The sequence below is a fragment of the Vanacampus margaritifer genome, chromosome 6, assembly GCF_051991255.1.
Source record: "Vanacampus margaritifer isolate UIUO_Vmar chromosome 6, RoL_Vmar_1.0, whole genome shotgun sequence".
Lineage (NCBI taxonomy): Eukaryota > Metazoa > Chordata > Actinopteri > Syngnathiformes > Syngnathidae > Vanacampus > Vanacampus margaritifer.
The window spans coordinates 20,928,448-20,951,680 of NC_135437.1; the positions used below are offsets into that span (position 1 = coordinate 20,928,448).

Consider the following 23,233-nt stretch of genomic DNA (forward strand, 5'->3'; position numbering starts at 1 on the left):
AAGTTCTGTTTAGTTCTTCTAATGAATCAAGTCCTGTCATTTGATTTGTGTTAAGAGCCTTCTGATAAATATCAAACTGTATGATGGAAGTGTCAGAATGCGTTCACCCAAAACTATCCCTGCATCAAGAAGTGCTCATTTGAGGTAAATATGATGTCTTGAGAGGATTTCATTCAAATTTGATATTTTGGAGTGCTGAAAGAAAAACTACAGGACACTTTTCTTTCTTTCTTTCTTTTTTTTTTTTTTGATCAAGCAGCAGATTAAGACTCCCCTGCCACTCGATCATACAGTAGAAAGAGAATGGCAGAGTAGTCTGTGTCGTAGCAAGATCAGCTAATGGAATCTATTCTTTTTGCTCGCGAGGAGAACGAACACTTACAATCTCCTACTGCTCATTAGTGTCAGCCTGCGGCTAAACGTATTCCCAGTGGCTAACACACAGTGACACCCCTGCAATGCATACTCTCCTGCACTCCAGCACTAATGTCATCACGTTATCTAAACATGACAGAATTCTCCCACTAGGCAATCAGCCTGAAGTCTCTGGCATGTGTCGGATTCTGTGAATCAGGAGTCAGCACTGTTGGGCCCATGTCGAACCATAACCTGGTCATTAGCTTTTCAGTTTGTCCCCATCGTGTAGGCTGTGATGCACATTGGTGTTCGTAGGGCAGAGAGGCCCACTTTGATGCTAATTAAGTGTGTCTAGTTGCGTCGGTCGCCGGTCGAAGTTGGCGTGACGAGTTGGTGTTGAAGGCTGCCGCTGTGCCTCGTCTCCCACTGGAGACAGACAGTTTCCTGTAACCTGAAGCTGGGCCTGACGGGGCAACCTGTGGAGGTTGCAATGTGGGGAGGAAATGACACGTTGGCTTGAAACTGCTGCCCATCTAATGTCTGCTCTCCTCCCTCAGCAAATTGGCTCGGCCTATTTCTGTTTGCGCTCAATTAAATTTGCCTATTGTATCCAAACTGGGTATTCACGCGCAATAACTTTTTTTTTTTACTAATGAAGAAAAACTAAATGTCATGAATTATTGTCATTGGATATACTTGGTCAATACCCACAGTCACTCAAAACAGCAAAAATATACCATATCATTTGGCCTGAAAAGAGCCATTAAATCAATGTAAAAAAAATGATTGCAATGTGCGGTCAGTTAAAATTTGCACCTTTTCATTTTAAAGGACAGTGTGTATTATTTGGTGCCATCTGGTGGTAAACCTATTAGTTTACAATTGCAATTTTGAGGCACGCGCAATATAATGCCTCAGAGACCACACTTCACAAGCTGGCGGGAGAAGCTAGCGAAAGCTAGCGAGCGCGACGTAGAGGGAAACAAGCGGCGGGAGCCCAAATCACAGGACTCAACGACGACCACCTGCAGGCTCCAGATTTCGAAGGTAAGCGGTGGTCAATCATTGAGTCCCGACACGAGCTGCAATCACCACCAGAGGCTCACTAACTATGTTTGCGAAGTTCTTCTCTTTTGGGCGTCCATAGCAGAAAGATGGCGGCAAAACATGGCGGCTTCCCGAAAGCGCGTCGCATGTAATCTAATTCTTGATTACTAGAGCTGCGATTATATAAAAAAAAAAAAAAATAATGGTTATGTGATCGAACATATTTGCATATTACTGAAATTGAAAGTGGGTTTTTAAAATGAATGAATTGTTAGTAGAAATAATACACACTGTCTCTTTAAAACAAACACTACACATGTTTAAAAATGTTATTGATTTATTATTGTCTACTTCCATGCTGTCGCTGCCTTTCTGTTTTTCCACTGAATGTTAAAACATAGTCCTAAAAATTATTCAGAAATGTAAAGTTTTTGCATTTTAGTGTATTAGGGTCAGGGTGAAAGTGGTTTCTTTTGGACTGGTGGGGATGTGAATCAGCTCAAAATACAACCACACACTCAAATGTGTTACGCATCTTATTTAGACTGGATTTTAATATATTTTCGAAATCCTGCTCACGATCTTGCTTATTTTACAGAAAATTATTGCTACGTCAATATTAAGTATTTTATTTGACCAAGACCTGAGACTGTGAGGAATCAAAAACACTCGCGTCTGATTTTCACCTCTATGTTTTGGAACTTTCAGTTTCTGCTGATTGTCACTGTCACAGTTATCTCCATTGTGTTGGCCGCTACAACGGTCTCTGCTATCTCCACAATCCCTCCCCGTTCATTTGACCTGTGTTATCATTAGTGCTCTCAGCAAGACTCCCCCACAGTGCTTGATGATGGCTGCTCAAGAAAAGCGGCCCAATGGGGGCGGGGGTACGACTTGGTTGGAACATCATGTGGCCCAAGAAATGGCGGCACTGTGCTCCTTGGCCTTCATACGCAGCGCCGCTATGCTGGAAGACTTGCGGTCTGGATCAGCATTGAGATCATAACCATTAATCCCCCCGACCATTCCAGGCCCCCCAAACAGACTGCCCATCTGCGTCTGTCCCATGTGGCTGCTCCCTGGGCTCGGCACACCCAGGAAGTCGGGGACCCCTCCATGACTATGACTATGACTATGAGGATGAGGGGGCATACAGGTGGGGACGGTATCGCAAGGAACAACACAACCAGGCACTGGAGAGCCGCCGCTGCTGCCACCGATCCATGACGGGTTTTGAATCTGAAAGCGAAGAGCAAATATGATGAGGCCGTCACAAACACTGTGTGGCAATGTTGATGGACGCGCCATTTTTTTTTACCTGTGCATAGTTCTCAGGCCGAGTTAGAAGAGGCAGCTCATAAGCCGTTGAGAAATGCGTTCGGACCTGTTGCATTTGGCCGAAGCGCTCCCGCTTCCTCCACTTGGCTCTGCGGTTTTGGAACCACACCTGCAAAGAAGGCAACACGTCAGGGAATCAATTCACAACATGCTAAAAAGTGCTGGGTTGTTTTCCTAACCCACTTGCTCGGTAGCTCTGGATTTTGATCAGATGGGGTCACTTTTACCCAAAGTTGGGTTCAGTCATTCACTCAAAGCAATTTTCACTGAAGCAATCCCCCTCACTCCCGACTGTTTTACTGGATTTTGACTGATTTTTTTTCAAGGCCCACAGAATATTGTGTTCTATTCTATTGCTATAAAAACACGGAACCTACCAAAAGAAAGATTAGAGTCTCTTCTTTCATCAGGAAAAAAAGTATATTTCTATCTGTTTTGCAGCAATCAGCATTAGAATATAGCTAAGTTTCATCATTATTCAATTTAGAAATGTGAGTAAAAGAGCTTGAGACCCTGGTTGATCTCTTTTGCTCTGCTGTTGACCGTTTGTGTAATAACTACCATTTATTCAACCGTTCTTTGCAGTTGAGAGAGAGGCTGCATCAAAGCCTTCTGTATGCGCTAGCATAAAAAAAAAAAAACATGTACAAATGTCTTTGGGACACTTAACTCTTTGACTGCCAGACGTTTTCAGAAAAGGGATGCCGTGGGTGCCAGCCGATTTTAAGCATTTTGACTGATCTTTCAAGGTCCATAGAAAATTATGTGTTTGGACTATGGAAACACACATACTGCCAAAACAAGATTGGACTCTCATCTTCCATCAGAAAAAAAAAGTTTGTTTCTACCTTATTCCGTTTTTGAGTAATCAACAATAGAAAATGGTTAGTTTCACCTGTTTTGAAAAAAAAACGTCTTTTAACGTCTTTGGCACTCCTCCATAGGATTTTACGAAACGTTATTTAACGTTTTTGGCAGTCAAAGAGTTAAAACATTTAAAATAGAAAGTTTTTATACATTTTTGGAAGCAAATGAGTTTACACTGGGCAGCACACGTTTTGTTGAGTTAGGTCTGACAGGTGGGTTGTGTCAGGAAGTACATCCGATGTAAAATCAGTGTCAAACATATCCTACTAACTGTGATGAGTGGTGACCCCTGACAGGGAAAAGTTACCATTTGCTGTGAGTAAATAATGGTAATAAAATGAGTATTGTTTTTAAGCACAGCTATACTGATTCCCTGGTAATCCGTTACTAGTTAGTTTTAAATAATCTTCACCCAATGTACTGGTTAAAATCCTCAACCCGGTGTTCTGGGTAGCTAACCCATTCACCCAATTTGTTTGAACCCAACATTTTTAAGAGTGTATACAGGACTGAAAACATTGGAGCATGGCCAAAGATGTGACCATCTTCTACACTCTTAAAAACAAACTAAGAAAGTGAAGCAAATAAATTGTATAGCACATGAAAGTCCAACACCAGGTTTTAGGGCTTGACGTGTCTTAAAAGTGCCATCCACATGGAACTATTGATGTGAAAATGGAGCGTCTCCCCTGCCACTGCACTTTTTCCACCTCCTGCCTTTGATACGCAGTCGTCTGCCTCCCTTCAGACTGCCTGTGTCGACAGATCCACATCTGGGTCTGTAGCCATTCATAAATCATTTGGGGAAAGATGTCCTCTCCCTCACCTGTCGACGCCGCAGGACAAAAGGGAATCCCACTGCAATGTATTTAAAAGTTTAACCAGAAAACAAGTGGGCGGATTTGACAACCAGCAGTCCTTGCATATCCATCTTGTCCTTGGCATTATTCTCAGTTAATATGTTTGAATTCTTGAGATTGATTAATGATTCTTTAATTGCCTGTGTGTGGGCAGTTGATTTTTACTATGAACAAAATGACCGCAAATCTTTAAAAATATTTGTCCTTTCTAGTAATTTATGCATAAAACTGGCTTTTGGAGAACAGAAAAGTTAGTGCGCAGCACAAAATTGTGATGTTTGACAAGAATAAATCTGACATTTCTGCATGTTTGTCTTTGAAAGGTCACTGGAAATGGCCAGAAATTACAACAATAACCACTTTAAACCAAAATGGCAGAGTTAATGTATCATTAGCAATCTTATTTTTTTTTGGGCAAAGCCAAGCAAGCCTTTAATTGACAGGACAGCCGAAGAGCTGGACACAGAGATGGGAAATCGTCAACTCCATTACCTGCCAATTGAGGCCACAAAAGAATCTTGTACACACAGAAACGCTTCAAGACATGCGTGCGTCCAAAAGAAGACGCTGAGGACGTTTAATGGCTGTAATTTATATGCCAAGTCTGGAGTGGCGCTAACGTGCGGAGTTAACGGAAAGCATAGAAGAAGAATCAGCCAAGAAGGCGAACCACTCATCTGAATAGCTGATAGGCCAAGACTTTTGAAGCCGCGAGGCCGCCATATTGCTCCTCCCAAGAAACGCTTCTCGACATACGTTCCTATACATTTATTCATATATATATATATATATATATATATATATATATATATATATATATATAAGCCAGTTTCAGTTTGTAGCAGGATTTTACTTTCTGAAACCGGCTTTTGATGACATAAAAGGCAGCAGGCTTTGAATCTAAGTTCCAACACCCCGACTGCTTATCCAGTTTTAGCGGTTTTGTTCTTATACTGTACTTGCCAACATCATTGGCCCTTACTTAGTGGATGTGACAGAATGTGTTTTATCAATCCAGTTTTGAAGTACTTGCTCTTTATAATAAATCACTCTTTCATGGTAGTTCTTGGGGTACAAACCTGGATTCATTTGAAGTTCCCATAAAATACAGGAATCTCCGTATTAGTCTGAAGTCTGGTGTTTATCCTCCCAAGAGGAAACGTCTTCAAAAACGAAGGAAGCATTCTCCTTTAACAGACGGGTTTGAGCTTTGATTGTTGCTTGATTCCAAGCCTAATCAGCTTGTGGTTTCCAGCGTCTCCGACATGCAATTTCCCCTCAGCCAGCCACCCTTCATATCCCCCCCCCCACCCCTCCTCATTTTGCATTTACTATTCCTCTTTGTCGTTTTCACAATAAAAATGGGCATTGTTACACTGTGCCCTCGAGTGCGTTTATTTTTCAGGGATGTGTCTGACCACAAATGGGTTCATTTTTCAAAAAGGGGGACCATGTATGGCCTCCTTTGGGACGAGATGATGTTAAGAAATCTCGCTCCGACATTCCGCAGGTCAGCTGGTGAGATTAGCCTTCCAAAGTCGTAAACTGATATGGAAGCTTGTGGCTTCCCCCCCCCCCAATGTCAAGGTGAGGGGTTGTTGGCCTTTGAATTAAATCATATGTTTGCAGGAGGGCTTGGGTTCTGTTACAGCCCCCTGAGGTTTGGGGGAGGGAGGTGGACTGTTATTGTTATTTGATGTTTACCATGTCTTTTTCTTTTGGTTTGTTCTCCATTTTCTCAACGCATTACACAAGTTCTTAATAGAATATTCGGTACACAAAGCCCTGATTGGAACGCTTTTCAATTCCTCCAATATAGTGGTGACTTGTTCAATTTGTTCCGTGACCAAGTTTGTAACTCAGAACATTTCTGTCTCAAATAATCTTTCCGCCTTGAAATGAATAGTAATGCTAATTGTAGCAGCACAACAAAAATACCAACATGCAGATCCCACTCTACAGTATTGTACCATCTCTCTCTCTCGCTCTCTCGCTCTTGCTCTCTCTCTCTTTCCCCCCATCCCCATCCCTCTCAGGCAATACACGGTCAGGATTTTTCAGCTGATCGAGTTTGGAAAAAACTATCATCAATCCACGAGTCAATCAGAAGATGGAGCAATATTTATTTATTTTTTTGGGTAGATTTACTCTACAGTCGACCGTCGTCATTAGTGGAGGATAGGGACTCACCAGGCCCGCGAATAGCGAAAACCCACGCTCTAAAAACAGTTGGGTCAAAAGTAACCCAATTATGGATCAAAAACGTACCGATCCACTTTATGAGTCAATTTGACCCAACTTTATGAGTTGTTTTACACTAAAAGACCCATTTCTTGACTCAAAATTGGGTCAAATCGACCCAAGTAGAGGATCGGTCCATTTTTGACCCATAGTTGGCTTATTTTTGACCCAACTGTTTTAGAGTGTATAATTGACGTCAATTGAAATGCATGGGAGGGAAAAATGCTAATAAAAATTAAATATGTCATGTAATGTTCCTATTTTATGTAGCCGATCAATGACATCAGAGGAGGAGTTAAATGATTTTGTCTGAGGAGCCACTAGATTGTGTTTAACCGTTTTCTTGGAACATGTCAGAATTTTAATGAGTGTAACGGGTCATCCGAATTTTGTCATAATCCCACCTCGGTGTCACCCCCGCCTTCCCCCATAAAGTGCCTCACTCTCCTCCCACCTCCCTTTTATGTCTGAGAGGGGAAGTAGGGATATTGGAAAGTGAGATGGGAGAATGTTCAAACTGGAGCTTGTTTTCATTTCATGTTTAATTTCCTGACGCCGAAGCCCGTGGCTTTCCGCGGCTAACCCCTTTGACCTCTCAGAGGCGTGCAGACGAAGGCGGTCGACCAGACGCGCACAGGACACATGCATTTACATACCGTGTCATTTACAAACTTCAGAATCTGTCACTGACAAATACATTCCCTTTGCCTAAACAACGTCAGCTTTTTTTCTTTTTCTTTTTTTGAACGGCTGAGCGCATAATTATGAAGCCCTTGTCTTGGTTTCTGTGTACTGAGTGAGTCATGTTTCACAGAGAGTTTGCGCTGAGCTGCTTTGCCTTTGAACAGCAGTAAGAAGGCGACATAAGCCAAATAGTTTGGCATAGAGATCATTTGTGGTGCAAGCATTATGAAGTCAGATGTGTCTTTTGCCGTTCTGCCTGTCCAGTGCTGCATCTTAAAAATGATTATTAGGGACAAGCAGAGTTCCCGTTCTTTCCATAGCGAACACCAAAATGTGTGACATGCCCCAAGTTACCAACTAACAGATGGGAAGTAACAAAATACAAATACTTCGTTACGGTACTTGAGTAGTTTTTTCCAGTACTTTATAATTATAATTTTTACTTTTATCGGTTGCATTTTAAAAGCACTGTCTGTACTTTTTACACGATACATTTTCAAAACAGAGGGTCGTTACTCGTTACTTTAGTTTTGCATGCATGACGATTAAAAAAAGAGATTAGACCTGCCGCCAATGTTCCTGGCTCGGCCAATCATATGAAGCGACATCCATCCCACGCTTGTGATAGGCTCAAGCTATGAGATGACGCGAGAAGACGCGATGCTAAGGAACTAGCGAGCGAGCTGGCCGCCCAGTCCGCTCACCTATGGCTTTACCTGCGGGAAAATGTTCACATTGGTCGGCTCAAAGAACGATTCATGTCGAGCGCATCGTGTCCTGTGGAACTCTAAAGTCCGCCTACAAGAATTCCCCGTCTAATCTGAAAAAAGTACAGTAATGCTAAAGAATCATCTAAATGGCATTCTTGGTTGATGCGGTGGAAACTTAATTAATTTCCATTGCACCTTTAAACCGAGAGCACCATCTAGAGGAGTAAAAAAAAATATTGCAAGGGCTTCATGAGGCGATCTAGTCGGTTTTTTAAGAGTTTAAGTGATGATCTTTTGAATTTAATGGTCTTCAAATTATATGACACGAGGAGGAAACGGAAAAGGAAAAATACTTTTTACTTTTACTCGTGAAGTAAATTTTAGAGCCTGTACTCTTTCTTTTTACTTTTACTCAAGTAATTATTTGAATGAGTATTTACTTTTACCAAAGTCATTTTTTATCCAAGTAATTGTATTTTTACTCGCGTACAGAATGTCAATACTTTTCCCATCTCTGCCAACTACAGACGCTATTCTCGTTTGTCTCGGTGATGCGGACACATTTTTATGAGCCTGTACTTTTTTTTTTAACTTTTACTTGAGTAATCATTTGAATGAGTATTTACTTTTACCAAAGTCATTTTTTATCCAAGTAATTGTACTTTCACTCGCGTGCAGAATGTCAATACTTTTCCCATCTCCGCCAACTACAGATGCTATTCTCGTTTGTCTCGATGATGCGGACACATTTTTATGAGCCTGTACTTTTTTTTTTAACTTTTACTTGAGTAATCATTTGAATGAGTATTTACTTTTACCAAAGTCATTTTTTATCCAAGTAATTGTACTTTTACTCGCGTGCAGGATGTCAATACTTTTCCCATCTCTGCCAACTACAGACGCTATTCTCGTTCGTCTCTTTTTGATGCGGACACATTTTTATGAGCCTGTACTTTTTTTTTAACTTTTACTTGAGTAATCATTTGAATGAGTATTTACTTTTACCAAAGTCATTTTTTATCCAAGTAATTGTACTTTTACTCGCGTGCAGAATGTCAATACTTTTCCCATCTCTGCCAACTACAGACGCTATTCTCGTTCGTCTCGGTGATGCGGACACATTTTTATGAGCCTGTACTTTTTTTTTTAACTTTTACTTGAGTAATCATTTGAATGAGTATTTACTTTTACCAAAGTCATTTTTTATCCAAGTAATTGTACTTTCACTCGCGTGCAGAATGTCAATACTTTTCCCATCTCCGCCAACTACAGATGCTATTCTCGTTTGTCTCGATGATGCGGACACATTTTTATGAGCCTGTACTTTTTTTTTAACTTTTACTTGAGTAATCATTTGAATGAGTATTTACTTTTACCAAAGTCATTTTTTATCCAAGTAATTGTACTTTTACTCGCGTGCAGAATGTCAATACTTTTCCCATCTCTGCCAACTACAGACGCTATTCTCGTTCGTCTCGGTGATGCGGACACATTTTTATGAGCCTGTACTTTTTTTTTTAACTTTTACTTGAGTAATCATTTGAATGAGTATTTACTTTTACCAAAGTCATTTTTTATCCAAGTAATTGTACTTTCACTCGCGTGCAGAATGTCAATACTTTTCCCATCTCTGCCAACTACAGACACTATTCTCGTTTGTCTCGATGATGCGGACACATTTTTATGAGCCTGTACTTTTTTTTTTTTAACTTTTACTTGAGTAATCATTTGAATGAGTATTTACTTTTACCAAAGTCATTTTTTATCCAAGTAATTGTATTTTTACTCGCGTACAGAATGTCAATACTTTTCCCATCTCTGCCAACTACAGACGCTATTCTCGTTTGTCTCGGTGATGCGGACACATTTTTATGAGCCTGTACTTTTTTTTTTTAACTTTTACTTGAGTAATCATTTGAATGAGTATTTACTTTTACCAAAGTCATTTTTTATCCAAGTAATTGTACTTTCACTCGCGTGCAGAATGTCAATACTTTTCCCATCTCCGCCAACTACAGATGCTATTCTCGTTTGTCTCGATGATGCGGACACATTTTTATGAGCCTGTACTTTTTTTTTTAACTTTTACTTGAGTAATCATTTGAATGAGTATTTACTTTTACCAAAGTCATTTTTTATCCAAGTAATTGTACTTTTACTCGCGTGCAGGATGTCAATACTTTTCCCATCTCTGCCAACTACAGACGCTATTCTCGTTCGTCTCTTTTTGATGCGGACACATTTTTATGAGCCTGTACTTTTTTTTTAACTTTTACTTGAGTAATCATTTGAATGAGTATTTACTTTTACCAAAGTCATTTTTTATCCAAGTAATTGTACTTTTACTCGCGTGCAGAATGTCAATACTTTTCCCATCTCTGCCAACTACAGACGCTATTCTCGTTCGTCTCGGTGATGCGGACACATTTTTATGAGCCTGTACTTTTTTTTTTAACTTTTACTTGAGTAATCATTTGAATGAGTATTTACTTTTACCAAAGTCATTTTTTATCCAAGTAATTGTACTTTCACTCGCGTGCAGAATGTCAATACTTTTCCCATCTCCGCCAACTACAGATGCTATTCTCGTTTGTCTCGATGATGCGGACACATTTTTATGAGCCTGTACTTTTTTTTTAACTTTTACTTGAGTAATCATTTGAATGAGTATTTACTTTTACCAAAGTCATTTTTTATCCAAGTAATTGTACTTTTACTCGCGTGCAGAATGTCAATACTTTTCCCATCTCTGCCAACTACAGACGCTATTCTCGTTCGTCTCGGTGATGCGGACACATTTTTATGAGCCTGTACTTTTTTTTTTAACTTTTACTTGAGTAATCATTTGAATGAGTATTTACTTTTACCAAAGTCATTTTTTATCCAAGTAATTGTACTTTCACTCGCGTGCAGAATGTCAATACTTTTCCCATCTCTGCCAACTACAGACACTATTCTCGTTTGTCTCGATGATGCGGACACATTTTTATGAGCCTGTACTTTTTTTTTTTTAACTTTTACTTGAGTAATCATTTGAATGAGTATTTACTTTTACCAAAGTCATTTTTTATCCAAGTAATTGTATTTTTACTCGCGTACAGAATGTCAATACTTTTCCCATCTCTGCCAACTACAGACGCTATTCTCGTTCGTCTCGATGATGCGGACACATTTTTATGAGCCTGTACCTTTTTTTTTTACTTTTACTTGAGTAATCATTTGAATGAGTATTTACTTTTACCAAAGTCATTTTTTATCCAAGTAATTGTATTTTTACTCGCGTACAGAATGTCAATACTTTTCCCATCTCTGCCAACTACAGACGCTATTCTCGTTTGTCTCGGTGATGCGGACACATTTTTATGAGCCTGTACTTTTTTTTTTTAACTTTTACTTGAGTAATCATTTGAATGAGTATTTACTTTTACCAAAGTCATTTTTTATCCAAGTAATTGTATTTTTACTCGCGTACAGAATGTCAATACTTTTCCCATCTCTGCCAACTACAGACGCTATTCTCGTTCGTCTCGATGATGCGGACACATTTTTATGAGCCTGTACCTTTTTTTTTTACTTTTACTTGAGTAATCATTTGAATGAGTATTTACTTTTACCAAAGTCATTTTTTATCCAAGTAATTGTATTTTTACTCGCGTACAGAATGTCAATACTTTTCCCATCTCTGCCAACTACAGACGCTATTCTCGTTCGTCTCGATGATGCGGACACATTTTTATGAGCCTGTACTTTTTTTTTTTAACTTTTACTTGCGTAATCATTTGAATGAGTATTTACTTTTACCAAAGTCATTTTTTATCCAAGTAATTGTACTTTTACTCGCGTGCAGAATGTCAATACTTTTCCCATCTCTGCCAACTACAGACGCTATTCTCGTTCGTCTCGATGATGCGGACACATTTTTATGAGCCTGTACTTTTTTTTTTTAACTTTTACTTGCGTAATCATTTGAATGAGTATTTACTTTTACCAAAGTCATTTTTTATCCAAGTAATTGTACTTTTACTCGCGTGCAGAATGTCAATACTTTTCCCATCTCTGCCAACTACAGACGCTATTCTCGTTCGTCTCGGTGATGCGGACACATTTTTATGAGCCTGTACTTTTTTTTTTAACTTTTACTTGAGTAATCATTTGAATGAGTATTTACTTTTACCAAAGTAATTTTTTATCCAAGTAATTGTATTTTTACTCGCGTACAGAATGTCAATACTTTTCCCATCTCTGCCAACTACAGACGCTATTCTCGTTTGTCTCGGTGATGCGGACACATCAGCAAGGACGGCTGCTCTGAGCTAGATGCGCTTGGCGTTGTTACAGTAATGGCTGAAGACAGCAAAAGGCAGCTAACAGAACCATTAAAGAGTTTTATTTACGCTGCACGACCAGCAGGCAAGACGGTTGGGAGGGGGAGAGTCTTTGGGTGGGTGGGGGGTGGGTGGGGGGTGGGGTAGCGTGCACAAACTCCAAAAGCAGCTTTGAAGTTTTCAGCTGTCTCACCTCACCTCTGTCGTCCCCGGACCACTGCGATTGATGGAGTGCCTCAGCAGTGCTGTACAGCGCACGGCCCCCTCCTCCACAAAAAGGCAGGTATAGCGAAGTTGGACATTTTTCATCGCTAACTAATTGAATAGCAGCAAAAGCTCCGCGCTGCACACAGAGACCTTCCTCGTTAAACTACGGACGGAACAGTCAGACTCTGACGTCGGCTTATTGTGGAGAAAACATATGTGTTGTTTCCGAGATGAAAAGGATGATTAAGTCGCTTGGCAAGCTTGCGATGCCCCTTGGTATTCCACAGTTGCATATCCCTGGACTTTGTCCTGATGGGCCTTCTGTTGCAATTGTGGGATTTAGGCTTGATTGCGTGCATGTTTGGGGTCTGTTTTGTACGACTCTGGGTCAAACCTCACAGTGACTCAAAAGAGTGGGCTGCGTGCCTGTCAGTTGGGTTGGGAAAGTTAATTATATTCATCTGGGGAATAGATGGATCTGTGTGAACCAACTTTATTTTTTTTCTACTGTACCACCGCACGGACCAGACCGTCCCTGACTATGTCTCAGAGTGCACGTGGAAATTGAAACTGGCATCTCAAGTGCTTTTTATATCCTTCCCAAATAGTCCAATGACTTCTTCCCTCCCCCGTGTCCCTCACCTTCTGCCTTTGCTATTTTGTGTGGAAGTAGTTGAAACACCGTCGCACCAGGGACAAACCCTTGGCCTCTGACCTTTTGTGCCAAGTCTGCTGCAAAGTAATTGCAAAGAGATTTCCCGTCATACCGCCCATCCCACTCTGATCTAAGCTTGGGTGGAAAAAAAATTGAGATGAAAAAGGAGAACAATAGACTCTTGTGTTGTCACATCATCAGCTTTAACTCTCTCTCACGCTCTTTAAGCGACGGTTGGAACGCCACTGCTCATCTTTTTATATTGAATCTGGTCTCACCTGAACACGAGCTTCCGTCAGGTCTGTTCTCAGTGCCAGCTGTTCACGGGCGTACACATCTGGGTAGTGTGTCTTCTGGAAAACCTTCTCCAGCTCCTCCAGCTGGTAGCTGGTAAACGTAGTGCGATTGCGCCTCTTCTTGCCTTTGTTGCTCTCGGCCTCGCTTTTATCCAGAGGGCTGGAAAGATCTGAGCCTGGACGCTCGCCGGACCCCTTCGCTCCCGCTTCCTTGAGATTTAGGTAGCTGCTTTCCATCCCGGGGGGGTCGACGCCGGGGGGCAACTCAGACTCTGTCAGGCCGTTGTCTTTTCCTGGGTTAAGGGATAAATGGAAAGTTGTGATCAGTTTGACCTTATTGTGTAAATGGTGAGAGCCACGCATGAAAGACTCACTGTACAGTGAAAATAAATTTCTTCGAAGTTTGACATATCGCGGAGAATTGTGTTGACAAACCTGCCGAATTTGAAGGATCTAAAAACAGCTGCATATCGTGCGTAGTGCATCAAACGAATGAAAAATCAAGCTGTTGTCTGAAAAGCTGTTGACACGACGACACGAGCAGCAGAGAAATTCGCTCAATGGAAATTTGGATAGCTTATGATAGTTTATGCTACATTCAAGGAAGGTGGGAAGTCGGACACATCCCACTTGGAATCTCCCAGTTCCGACCTCAAAGCATTCATAGCGAATGTAAACAACAAAGATGGCTGATTCCAATCAATTGTTTGTTGTTCCGGTTAACAGTCAGCCCAAATCAAATTCGGCTATGGATTATTTTTTTTTAATAACTAAATTAATGTTGTAGTAAATAAATAGATCGATATATTTAGAATCGTGTAAATTATGTTTTGCCATTAAGAGCCTTTTTCGCTACGAGGTTTGAGAGATTTAAATCGGTCCATAAAGTCTGGGTCCTTTTTTTTTTTCTCCGACTTCGCAACTCGGATTTCCGAATGCAAAGGGTTGTTCCTGTGCGTACTTCCTGGTACAAAGTCAGACAAGTCCGACGTCCCACCTTCCTCGAATGCAACATTAATCAGAGGTAGGCGCATCAATAAATTTTGAATTTAAATGCGACATCCGGCATTGACGGATTGCCGAATGTATTGCCGGATTGACGATTACAGTGATGAGGATGAAAACCCCCTTCCGTCAATGCTTAATAAGTTTCCCCGTCAATCGTCAACAAAATGTGTGTCCGTCATTGACGGACCTTCCGTCTATGTTGACACAATGCCCACCTCTGATATTAATCATTCCATTACCTGTAAATAGGTCCACCAAAATAAGCCTAAATCTTGTCTGACGTTAGGACCACGATACCCTTGACTTGAATAGAACTTTTTTTTTTAATTGATATCTATTTTAATAATTAAATAATCGTTTGGAGCCTTTTTTTGTTTTTGTTTTTTATGTTTCATCCTCTGATTTCAGCATATCACCAGTACTTGGCCACTGATTTCTGTAGACCTTCGTGAAAGAAGACTGATTATCTTCTGTGTTTAATCAAAATAAGACATTTGCAAACATCTGTTGATGACCGAACCGGTAACACAGAACATCAATCCACTTTTTTAAAAATCACTATACGAATACGAAGGGCGAAATAAACACCAATCACTGGGGGGGGGGGGGGGGGGGGTGCTTTTTACAATACACATTAATGCAAAATTAAAATGAATCCAATTAGTCGATTAATCCATTGAATAGTCAATCGATTGATTCTAAAAAATATTCGATAGTGACAGCACTACCCTCCGCATCCACAATGAATGAGTTTGACGACGACGCGCTGTGCCTTGCTAAATGCAGTGCGAAAAGGGCTCATCCCACCGCGTCGTCGCGGGGGCTTCCCGCGCTTTGACGAGAAGCCCTAGCCACCAGCTAACTCGCGAGCTAACAGGCTTAGGCCTAGTATTAATCAAGTCTGCGGATAATCACTGACCTTAACAAAAGCGCTCATGTTCTCAAATAGTGGAATAAGATCGCGTTCGGCCAGTCAATCGCAAAGGCAGTATTGGTCGATCGCATCGTGCGGCTGCAGAAAAGAATTGGGAGTGAAGCGGCTTCAAAAGACCCACAAAGCATTCGGTTAGATTATGACATCCCCCCAATACTGCTCACAGGCATCTGGGAGATTGTTAGCATGGCGTCTGGAGATGAATTGAAAGGTTGTCATTTTGCATTTCAGCTCAGGATGTTAGATACCGCTTGCTTTTCAGACCCATACTAGGACAGAGATTCACTTTTGAGTACTCACCAACACCGATACTGAGTGGAAATCTCATATAAAAAGCCGAAAATGTTTGGGTATTTTACTCTAATGACTAAATGCATTGAGCGCTTTTGGGTTCATAAGCCGCTGGCCAAATATAAAACATCTAATTGTGGCTTGCAGCCGCCCAACTCTCTGACCGAATAGGCCTGAAGAGAAACAGCGACAGGCGAAGAGTAATACGCTCCTTAAAATGTTGCTTTTGGTGAATATAGCCGGGGAAAAAAAAAGTCAGCAAGTGCATCTGCACACCATCACATTCTAACATCCACACACAGTTGCGGCTACTTTATGCTTACATCACCTCTGTAATGTTTTTATTTTGGGGTTCAAAGGCCTCGTCTGTGTATGCTGAATCTACACTTCACTTGTACATGTTTGAAAGGGTTGTCACGACACATTGGGGTGAACTGCGACACAAGCTTTCAGGTGGGGGGGGGCGCGCTCACTTGGCTCCAATCACGCCACCTGAAATCCCAGCCAATGAAAAAGCGGACTCGTTTCGAAGCGGTTTGTGCGTGTGCGATGGGCGCACTGTTGCCCGACACACTTTGGCCCTCAGATGTAAACAACACCGTGTTTGTCACTTCCAATTTGGACAGCCTCCATTTTGTGACAAACCTGGCTCTGTTCCTGTCAGCACAAGCAAACTTCTTTTTTTTTTTTTCGTTTCCTTTTTGGAGATGAAGTAGGCTGTCTTTTCTCTTTCATATAAACAAATATCAATGTGGATAAATAAGCATGTATGACTCGGGTGGCGTGCCAGTCAGAACGGGGCTCTGTCAGTTTTTCTGTCGGCTTTTGCGTCGCATTGGCATGAGGGTTCTGTCTTTAAATAGTCTCCATCATTGCAGTGGAAAGTCTAAAATTCTCAAATGCAATGAGATCAGAATAAAGTTGGTTTGTCACATATGACATTAACTCATTTATTGCCATTGACGGCTATAGACGTCAAAAATTAATTTCAACTATTTCTATTAGTTTAATTATTTTTCCACTTTTGTTAACAAGAGTATGAAAACCTAGATTTTTTTCTATTGTACATTTAGAACAGATATCAAATTGTGAGTTAACTAGTGAAGTCATGCAATTAATTACGTTTAAAAAATGTAATCGCCTGACGCCCCTAATTTTTATTAATCTTTTCTTCTTCTTTTTCTAAATCGCGATTACATTTTTTTTAATTGCATGACTTCAATAGTTAACTCACGATTAATCAAAAATTTTATATCTGTTCTAAATGTACCATTTTTTTCCCTAGGTTTTCATACCCTTGTAACAAAAGAAAAATTTTAAACTAATAGAAATAGTTCAATTGAATTTTTTACGTCTATAGCCGTCAATGGCAGTGAATGAGTTAAGCAAGACTTGAGCATATTATTATTATTAGTCATGGACCACACATTAATACCAGTACAAGTATCGTTTTTGAGTACTCACAGATATCGAGCACCGATACAACTTTTGATGCACAAAATGTCAATTAACACAATGACATGGACAAGATCTTTTTTTCTCACACACAAGATGCACTGTAGCGCCAACCACTGGAAAGGAGGACTTACTCAATGTCAGATTTTAATAGCTGTCTTTACTTGCCATCGTTATCACAGTTATCAAAAACTAATGAAATAACGACAACTAAGATTGAAAAACTAGAGTGATTTTGAAAAACACAATAGCCAAATGAAGATACATTTTGTAAAACCAACTAAAACTATGTTTATAGGCAAAATGTCTTTTGTTTTCATCTTGGTCAGTTTCATACATGAGCTTTTGGGGTTTATTGAAATGGGAAGTAAACCCCAAAAATTTCTTTATATGTTCTATATGCCCCCCACTAGTCTAAACACGGCATTCTGATTAATATTGTGTTTGTGGAATATGAATTAAGCAGCAAAATCCACCCGTTTTTTTTCTATCTCGGGGGCGGACATTTTTGCACTTACTGAAAAGGACATCAGAGTTGCTCAGGTAACGGCCAATCACGGCTCACCTGCTCTCTGAATTTAATCATGTGACATTCACAGGTTGGGCTGTGACTGGTCATTGCCTGAGACCTGGACAACTCTGTTGTCATTTTCAGTCGACAGCAAGTGGCAAAATAGCCGCCCCTGAGATGGATTAAAAACAGGTGGATTGTGCTGCTTAACTCATATTCCAGAATCACATTATTAATCAGAATACCGTGTTTAGACTAGTGGGGCTGCATCGTACATTCTATTTTAAAGAAGAGTTTTGGTCTGACTTCCCTTTTTTAAATGTATTTATTATTTTATTACTGTTTGGGCGTACGGAAGAAAGATCGTACAGTCATTTAGGAATGGTAGTTTACAGTAATTTATTACATGAGAGGCCTTTTTTTAATTTTGTACTACACAAACGATATATAAAAATTCAAATATATATCAATAAAAATTAAAACTAATGAAAATGAAACTTAAATGAAGCATTTTCAAAAGCAATAAAACTAATAAAAGCTAACAAACATGCTCTATAGACTGAATAAAAAAAAATTGTTTTTAAATGACCCTGGTACTTGCACATCTGTAGCATCACTGACAGCAAAGAAGAGAAATGGACAGGAAATGAAAGATGTCCCAGTCCTGGCTGCTCAGTACAAAATGGCTGAAGTGACAAAAAGTCAACATCTCTAAAAGAAGCTGTGCAATGTGCACAGCACCGTTAGCTGCAGGGTTGCAAACTTTTGAGTCATCTTCCGCAATCCTCCCTCCTTCCACATGCTACACATCTGTCACGCATCATCCTTTAGTTTGGGTACAAAGTAAAGGATGATGCGTGACAGTTTGCACGTTCACGTTTTCACGTTGGCTTTTATTATAAAGTGTTTCTATTTTACACTTTAACGACTGTTAGATGCACGTTTTATGACAGCAGCAGTTTGACCCTGATACTGATTCAGTTGTGTTTTGTTAATTTGTGTGGCTTAAATTCATCCTAAGCGAAGGTCGAGCGGCGTCCCTGAACAGATGAGCGGCGTATTTATCTGCTGCCAGATCACATTTCCAGTTATTATGCGCCTGCATTTTCCTTGCAGCTTTGTGTTTCACCAGTCTGTCGTCTTAGAAACAAAATGCATCGTGAGAAGGATTGTTGATATTTTGCGGTGCTGGTGACTCTGTCGCCCATACTTTTAATGTTGAGTAAGCTGGCGGAATAGTTTTGAAGTGATGAAGCTGGGCGTCGGCTGTCTGCAACATGCGTGTTTGTTTTTCATGAATTCATATTCTTTGGCTGGCGTGTCCCGCAATGCGATGTCAATAGTCGTCCCTCCAAACGCGTCACGGCCCTCCCCTGTTCTCAGGCTCGTACCCGCGCCAACTGAGACTAATGAAACCGCGCGGCTTGCCCAGCTGGGGTTCACGACCTCGAATCGCTGCGGCCCACCTGTCAGAGCCGCTTACCGTCTCCACACATGCCGGCAGATGTTCTGACATGACCTACCGTCGTTTTGGCCTCTGAACAAGAACATGACAGCAACATTCAGAAGAGTTTTGGGTCAACTGAGCAGGGTTATTATAATTTTTCGTTTAAATTTTTTTAGTAAATTTTTATTTCGTTTTTGAGTTTTTTTTATTTTGTTCATTTTAATTAGTTTTTAGGGTGGTTCTGTTAGTTTTAGTTATTTAAAAAATCCTTAGTTTAGTTTTAGTTAGCTTCAGTATGTTTTTGTTTTTTTGTTTATTTTTAAAAAAGTGTATTACTTGTGTTCAATCACTCTTGTGAGCCAAAAGTCAAGCAGACAAAATTGTCGCCTAGGAGTGACATCATCTGGAGGCGCGTTTCTATTGGCTGTTGCTAGATGATGTCACTTCTGCGTGACACATTTTCAAACGTCCTTATTCCGGTTCAATAAATATGCTTAAAATCATCCCCAAAGGCTCATACATTAAATTAATTACCAAAGGACATTTCCGCTAAAATTATAGTTCTAGTTAGTTTTGTAAACAAAATAGTTTCATTTAGTTTTTGTTTAAAAAATATTTTAAAAAGCATTTTCGTTTTTATTTTATTTCATTAACACAATTTTTTTGGGGGGAATTTTAGTTTGAGTTTTTTTTATGTTAGTTTTCCTTAAATAAAATCAACTTGCCCCTGAGCAAGGCACGTAAACATGTGGGGCACAGCTGGCCACGGTTAAGTTTTATACACATCCCGACATACAGATCACATACCCTCAACATGTACGTTCTCTTCATCTTGCACTCTAAACAATCTGTTTTGTGGCAAGCTAATTGTAACCAAACAAAATCCCCGCCAACATCACGCAGGATTCATGCCTGCCGAGACATTTTTTCTCTTCTCGAGAACAAAAACGTCAAGTCTTGCTTTCTTCCATTAAGCCAAGATTCCAGTGCCTTGGCAGCAGTTTCTTGGCATTCAGAGGAATTTTTTTTCTCTTTCTTACTTTCTTTCTTTCTTGCAGCGCGCATCAGCGTACATTAAATGTGAGGAATCAATGCCGCCTGCTCCTTCAATTTGCCCGTCATTTTCTGACAACCTGCAGACCTCTTTGGTTAGCCGAGGTCACGTGTTTACTAGGGTCAGCGATTTAATCGCAGCTGAAAACAGAAAGAAAACATCAAAGTGTAATTTAACTGGTTGTAAAGCAACAAGGCACCCTCTCAGATTTTATGGAATAGGATGGGGAGGGTCAAGTGAAGCCAAATAAAAGAAACACTATAAATTAGTAACCTGGGGAAGGGTTAATGACCTTGTACTAACGAGGAAGGAGAATGCTTTTAAACGGAGTGCTCAAAGAGGTTCCCACAAAGGTCGCTGCACATCCTCTTATCAAATTTCATCAGAATATCAAGTGATTATATTTGTTATGATTAGTATTTAGCCCTTTAATAGTTGAAAATCCTAATCTAATCACTGCATAAAATTACTAACATTTTTTTTTAACCCAAAACGGCTCATTATTACTATATGTAATAAAAATGTGTCATTATAATAAGTTTAAATTGAATTTGACAAACTTAATTATCATTAGTTTTCCTGGACGAATGGTTGCACAAAATCATGCGTTTCCACTGCCGCACGGACCTCTTTCACATTGCCAGCCTCAAATCCGATTTTTGTCATCTCCAGCTCGATGTTACGAAGCCTGAACATAAAAAAATCACATCAAAACACATTTTTACAAGACTGATCAAAACCACATGTGGAGGTTGTTTGAAATGCAACGCAAGTCACATTTCTGCAAATGACACTTCAGCGAGTGATGCAAATGCTGATGTGTGGTGTCCAGAACAAAGAAACGCTCACAAAATGGAGGCTGGGGGGCAGAGGCACAAACCTTGACAATACAAGCCGATTAAGAACAGCAACTTAACTCATTCACTGCCATTGACGACTATAGACGTCAAAAATTCATTTGAACTATTTCTATTAGCTTAACATTTTTTTCCTACTTTTGTTAACAAGAATATGAAAACCTTTATTCTATAAAGTCTATAGTATTTAGACCAGATAATAAATTTGTGATTAATCATGAGTTAACTATTGAAGTAATGCGATTAGTTACAATTAAAAAAAAATGATCACCTGACGACCTAATTTTTCATAATCTTTTTTTTTTCAAAAATTCAAAAAAAAATTCAAAAAAAGAAAACATTATTAAAAAGTAGGGCGTCAGGCAATTGTAAATAATTATTATTATATTATTAATTATTATTATAATTAATTTCACGGGTGCTGCCAAACCGCTAACTGCAAGACGAAGCCTCCTTTGAATGTATCAAACCACATTCATATTTGTATCATCAAATTAGCTGAAATTATCTTAATCGCTAGCATTTTGTACTTCGTGACCACTCCACGTATTGTTAATTCGTTCCATTTTTAAATGGAAATTAAAAGGTAAAAATGCTAGATTTTTCATATTTCGTTTTAGGATCGGTTAAAAAAATACAAAATATTTTAAAGATAAACTGGGCCAGAGGACTCAATTCGATTTTTCATTATTAAGTGGTCGGTTATATGTGACCTGGAAATTTGGAAATACGTACACGTTAGCTTGTTAGCTGCCACAATCACATGATTGTGTTTCACACATTACTTACAACTCATTCATGTCCATGCGAATTAGGGGCAAATCACTTCAGCATTGTGTTTACATCAGAGGACGTTGAATTATTTTGATTCTTTCCTATTTTCAAATCAATCTGAGCAATTTTTTAAAATGTAATAGCAATTTTTTTTCTTAATGACTGCGACCCCCCCCCCCCACAACACCCCCCAAGGTCCTCTTTCCATGTAATTTTTAACAAACACACGTAATAAATTAATTTGTAATAGGCTTTACACGATAAGGATTTTTTTTCACCATGTTTGAAAAAAAAAATAATAATAATAATCAGAAGATGGAGCAATATATCTATTTGAAAAACGTTTATATTTACTCTCCAGTCCTGGGGTGGACAAATTCGGTCCTGCAGGTTTTGGAGGTTTAACACAAGCTGATTTCCAGTGGCAAAATGTGCTACTAAATCCCTGCTAGGATGCATTGTTTGCCCTTGAACGTCCCTCGTGCCTTTAAAGAGTTCATATGTAGAATCTCTTCTTCATGTGGGCACTCGGACAAGATTTTGAGTATTGTTTCGTCCGTTAAAGGAAGGCCCCCAGATGTTGCCGAGGAGAGATCTTTGGCAGCAGCCCACAAAGGAATGCTTCTATTCCATGGGAAACCTGAAATCCTTCTGTTCAGTATCAGCGGCTGATAGACTGACACAATCATTACCTCACTAGTGTCCGAAGACTTTAGGCCGTCCGTGGCTGTCACTGTCTCGTCTCAAAGAGCACACAAATAGTTTAGGATTATTGTTGGGTTGTGATGAATAGTAAAGTATGCTACGCATGTGCAGTGCAAGACGTGTATTTATAAACATTATTTCGCTACGGTAGGAATTTCAAGACACAAACTGCAGAAGTCTATTTTTAAGGTTAGCCTAATGTTAAAAGGTTTGTGTTGCCTACTGCAAAAGCGTGAGTGAATATTTGCAGGACTGGTTTTGTATAAATCTATCAGACAAGAAAAAAGTCCCCAGATGAAAAATCGACAAATAATAGTTATGAATCAAAGCAGGATTTTGCTTTGTTCAGATTGTTCGGCCATCATTTTTATGACAAATTTGGCTTGTCATAGCTCCCTGTGGTCATTTTTTGGAATGTTCCAGGTCATTTTTACCATGTGGTTCATAACCTGCGAATAGAGGGAAATAGATTTAAGGAAACCGTATTTAAATGCCAAAGCTGCGTGAACTTCAGCAGAGCAGAAACAACGTATTATTATTTCATAGCAAGCAGGTTGTTGCTGTTGCTTCGACTCTCCAAGACAGACAAGCGTGCCCTGAAAAAGTTCAA

At 39.7% G+C, this 23,233-nt stretch overlaps 1 protein-coding gene and 1 long non-coding RNA gene across 6 annotated transcripts in view; one reads left to right on the forward strand and one right to left on the reverse strand.

Annotated features, from left to right (window-relative positions):
* The window catches only part of LOC144053660 (uncharacterized), a 64,798-nt gene that overhangs the window by 9,636 nt on the left and 31,929 nt on the right, over positions 1-23,233 (forward strand). The gene's annotated exons all lie outside the window — the stretch shown is intronic.
* LOC144053659 (homeobox protein aristaless-like 4) overlaps positions 2,225-23,233 on the reverse strand; it is a 28,881-nt gene continuing 7,872 nt past the window's right edge. Inside the window, exons 2-4 of the mRNA XM_077568339.1 lie at positions 13,570-13,880; positions 2,723-2,851; positions 2,225-2,643 (exon numbers count right to left, since the gene is read on the reverse strand). Coding sequence (XP_077424465.1) covers positions 2,311-2,643; positions 2,723-2,851; positions 13,570-13,880 — 773 coding nt within the window. The 3' untranslated portion in view covers positions 2,225-2,310. The remainder of the gene's footprint in view (positions 2,644-2,722; positions 2,852-13,569; positions 13,881-23,233) is intronic.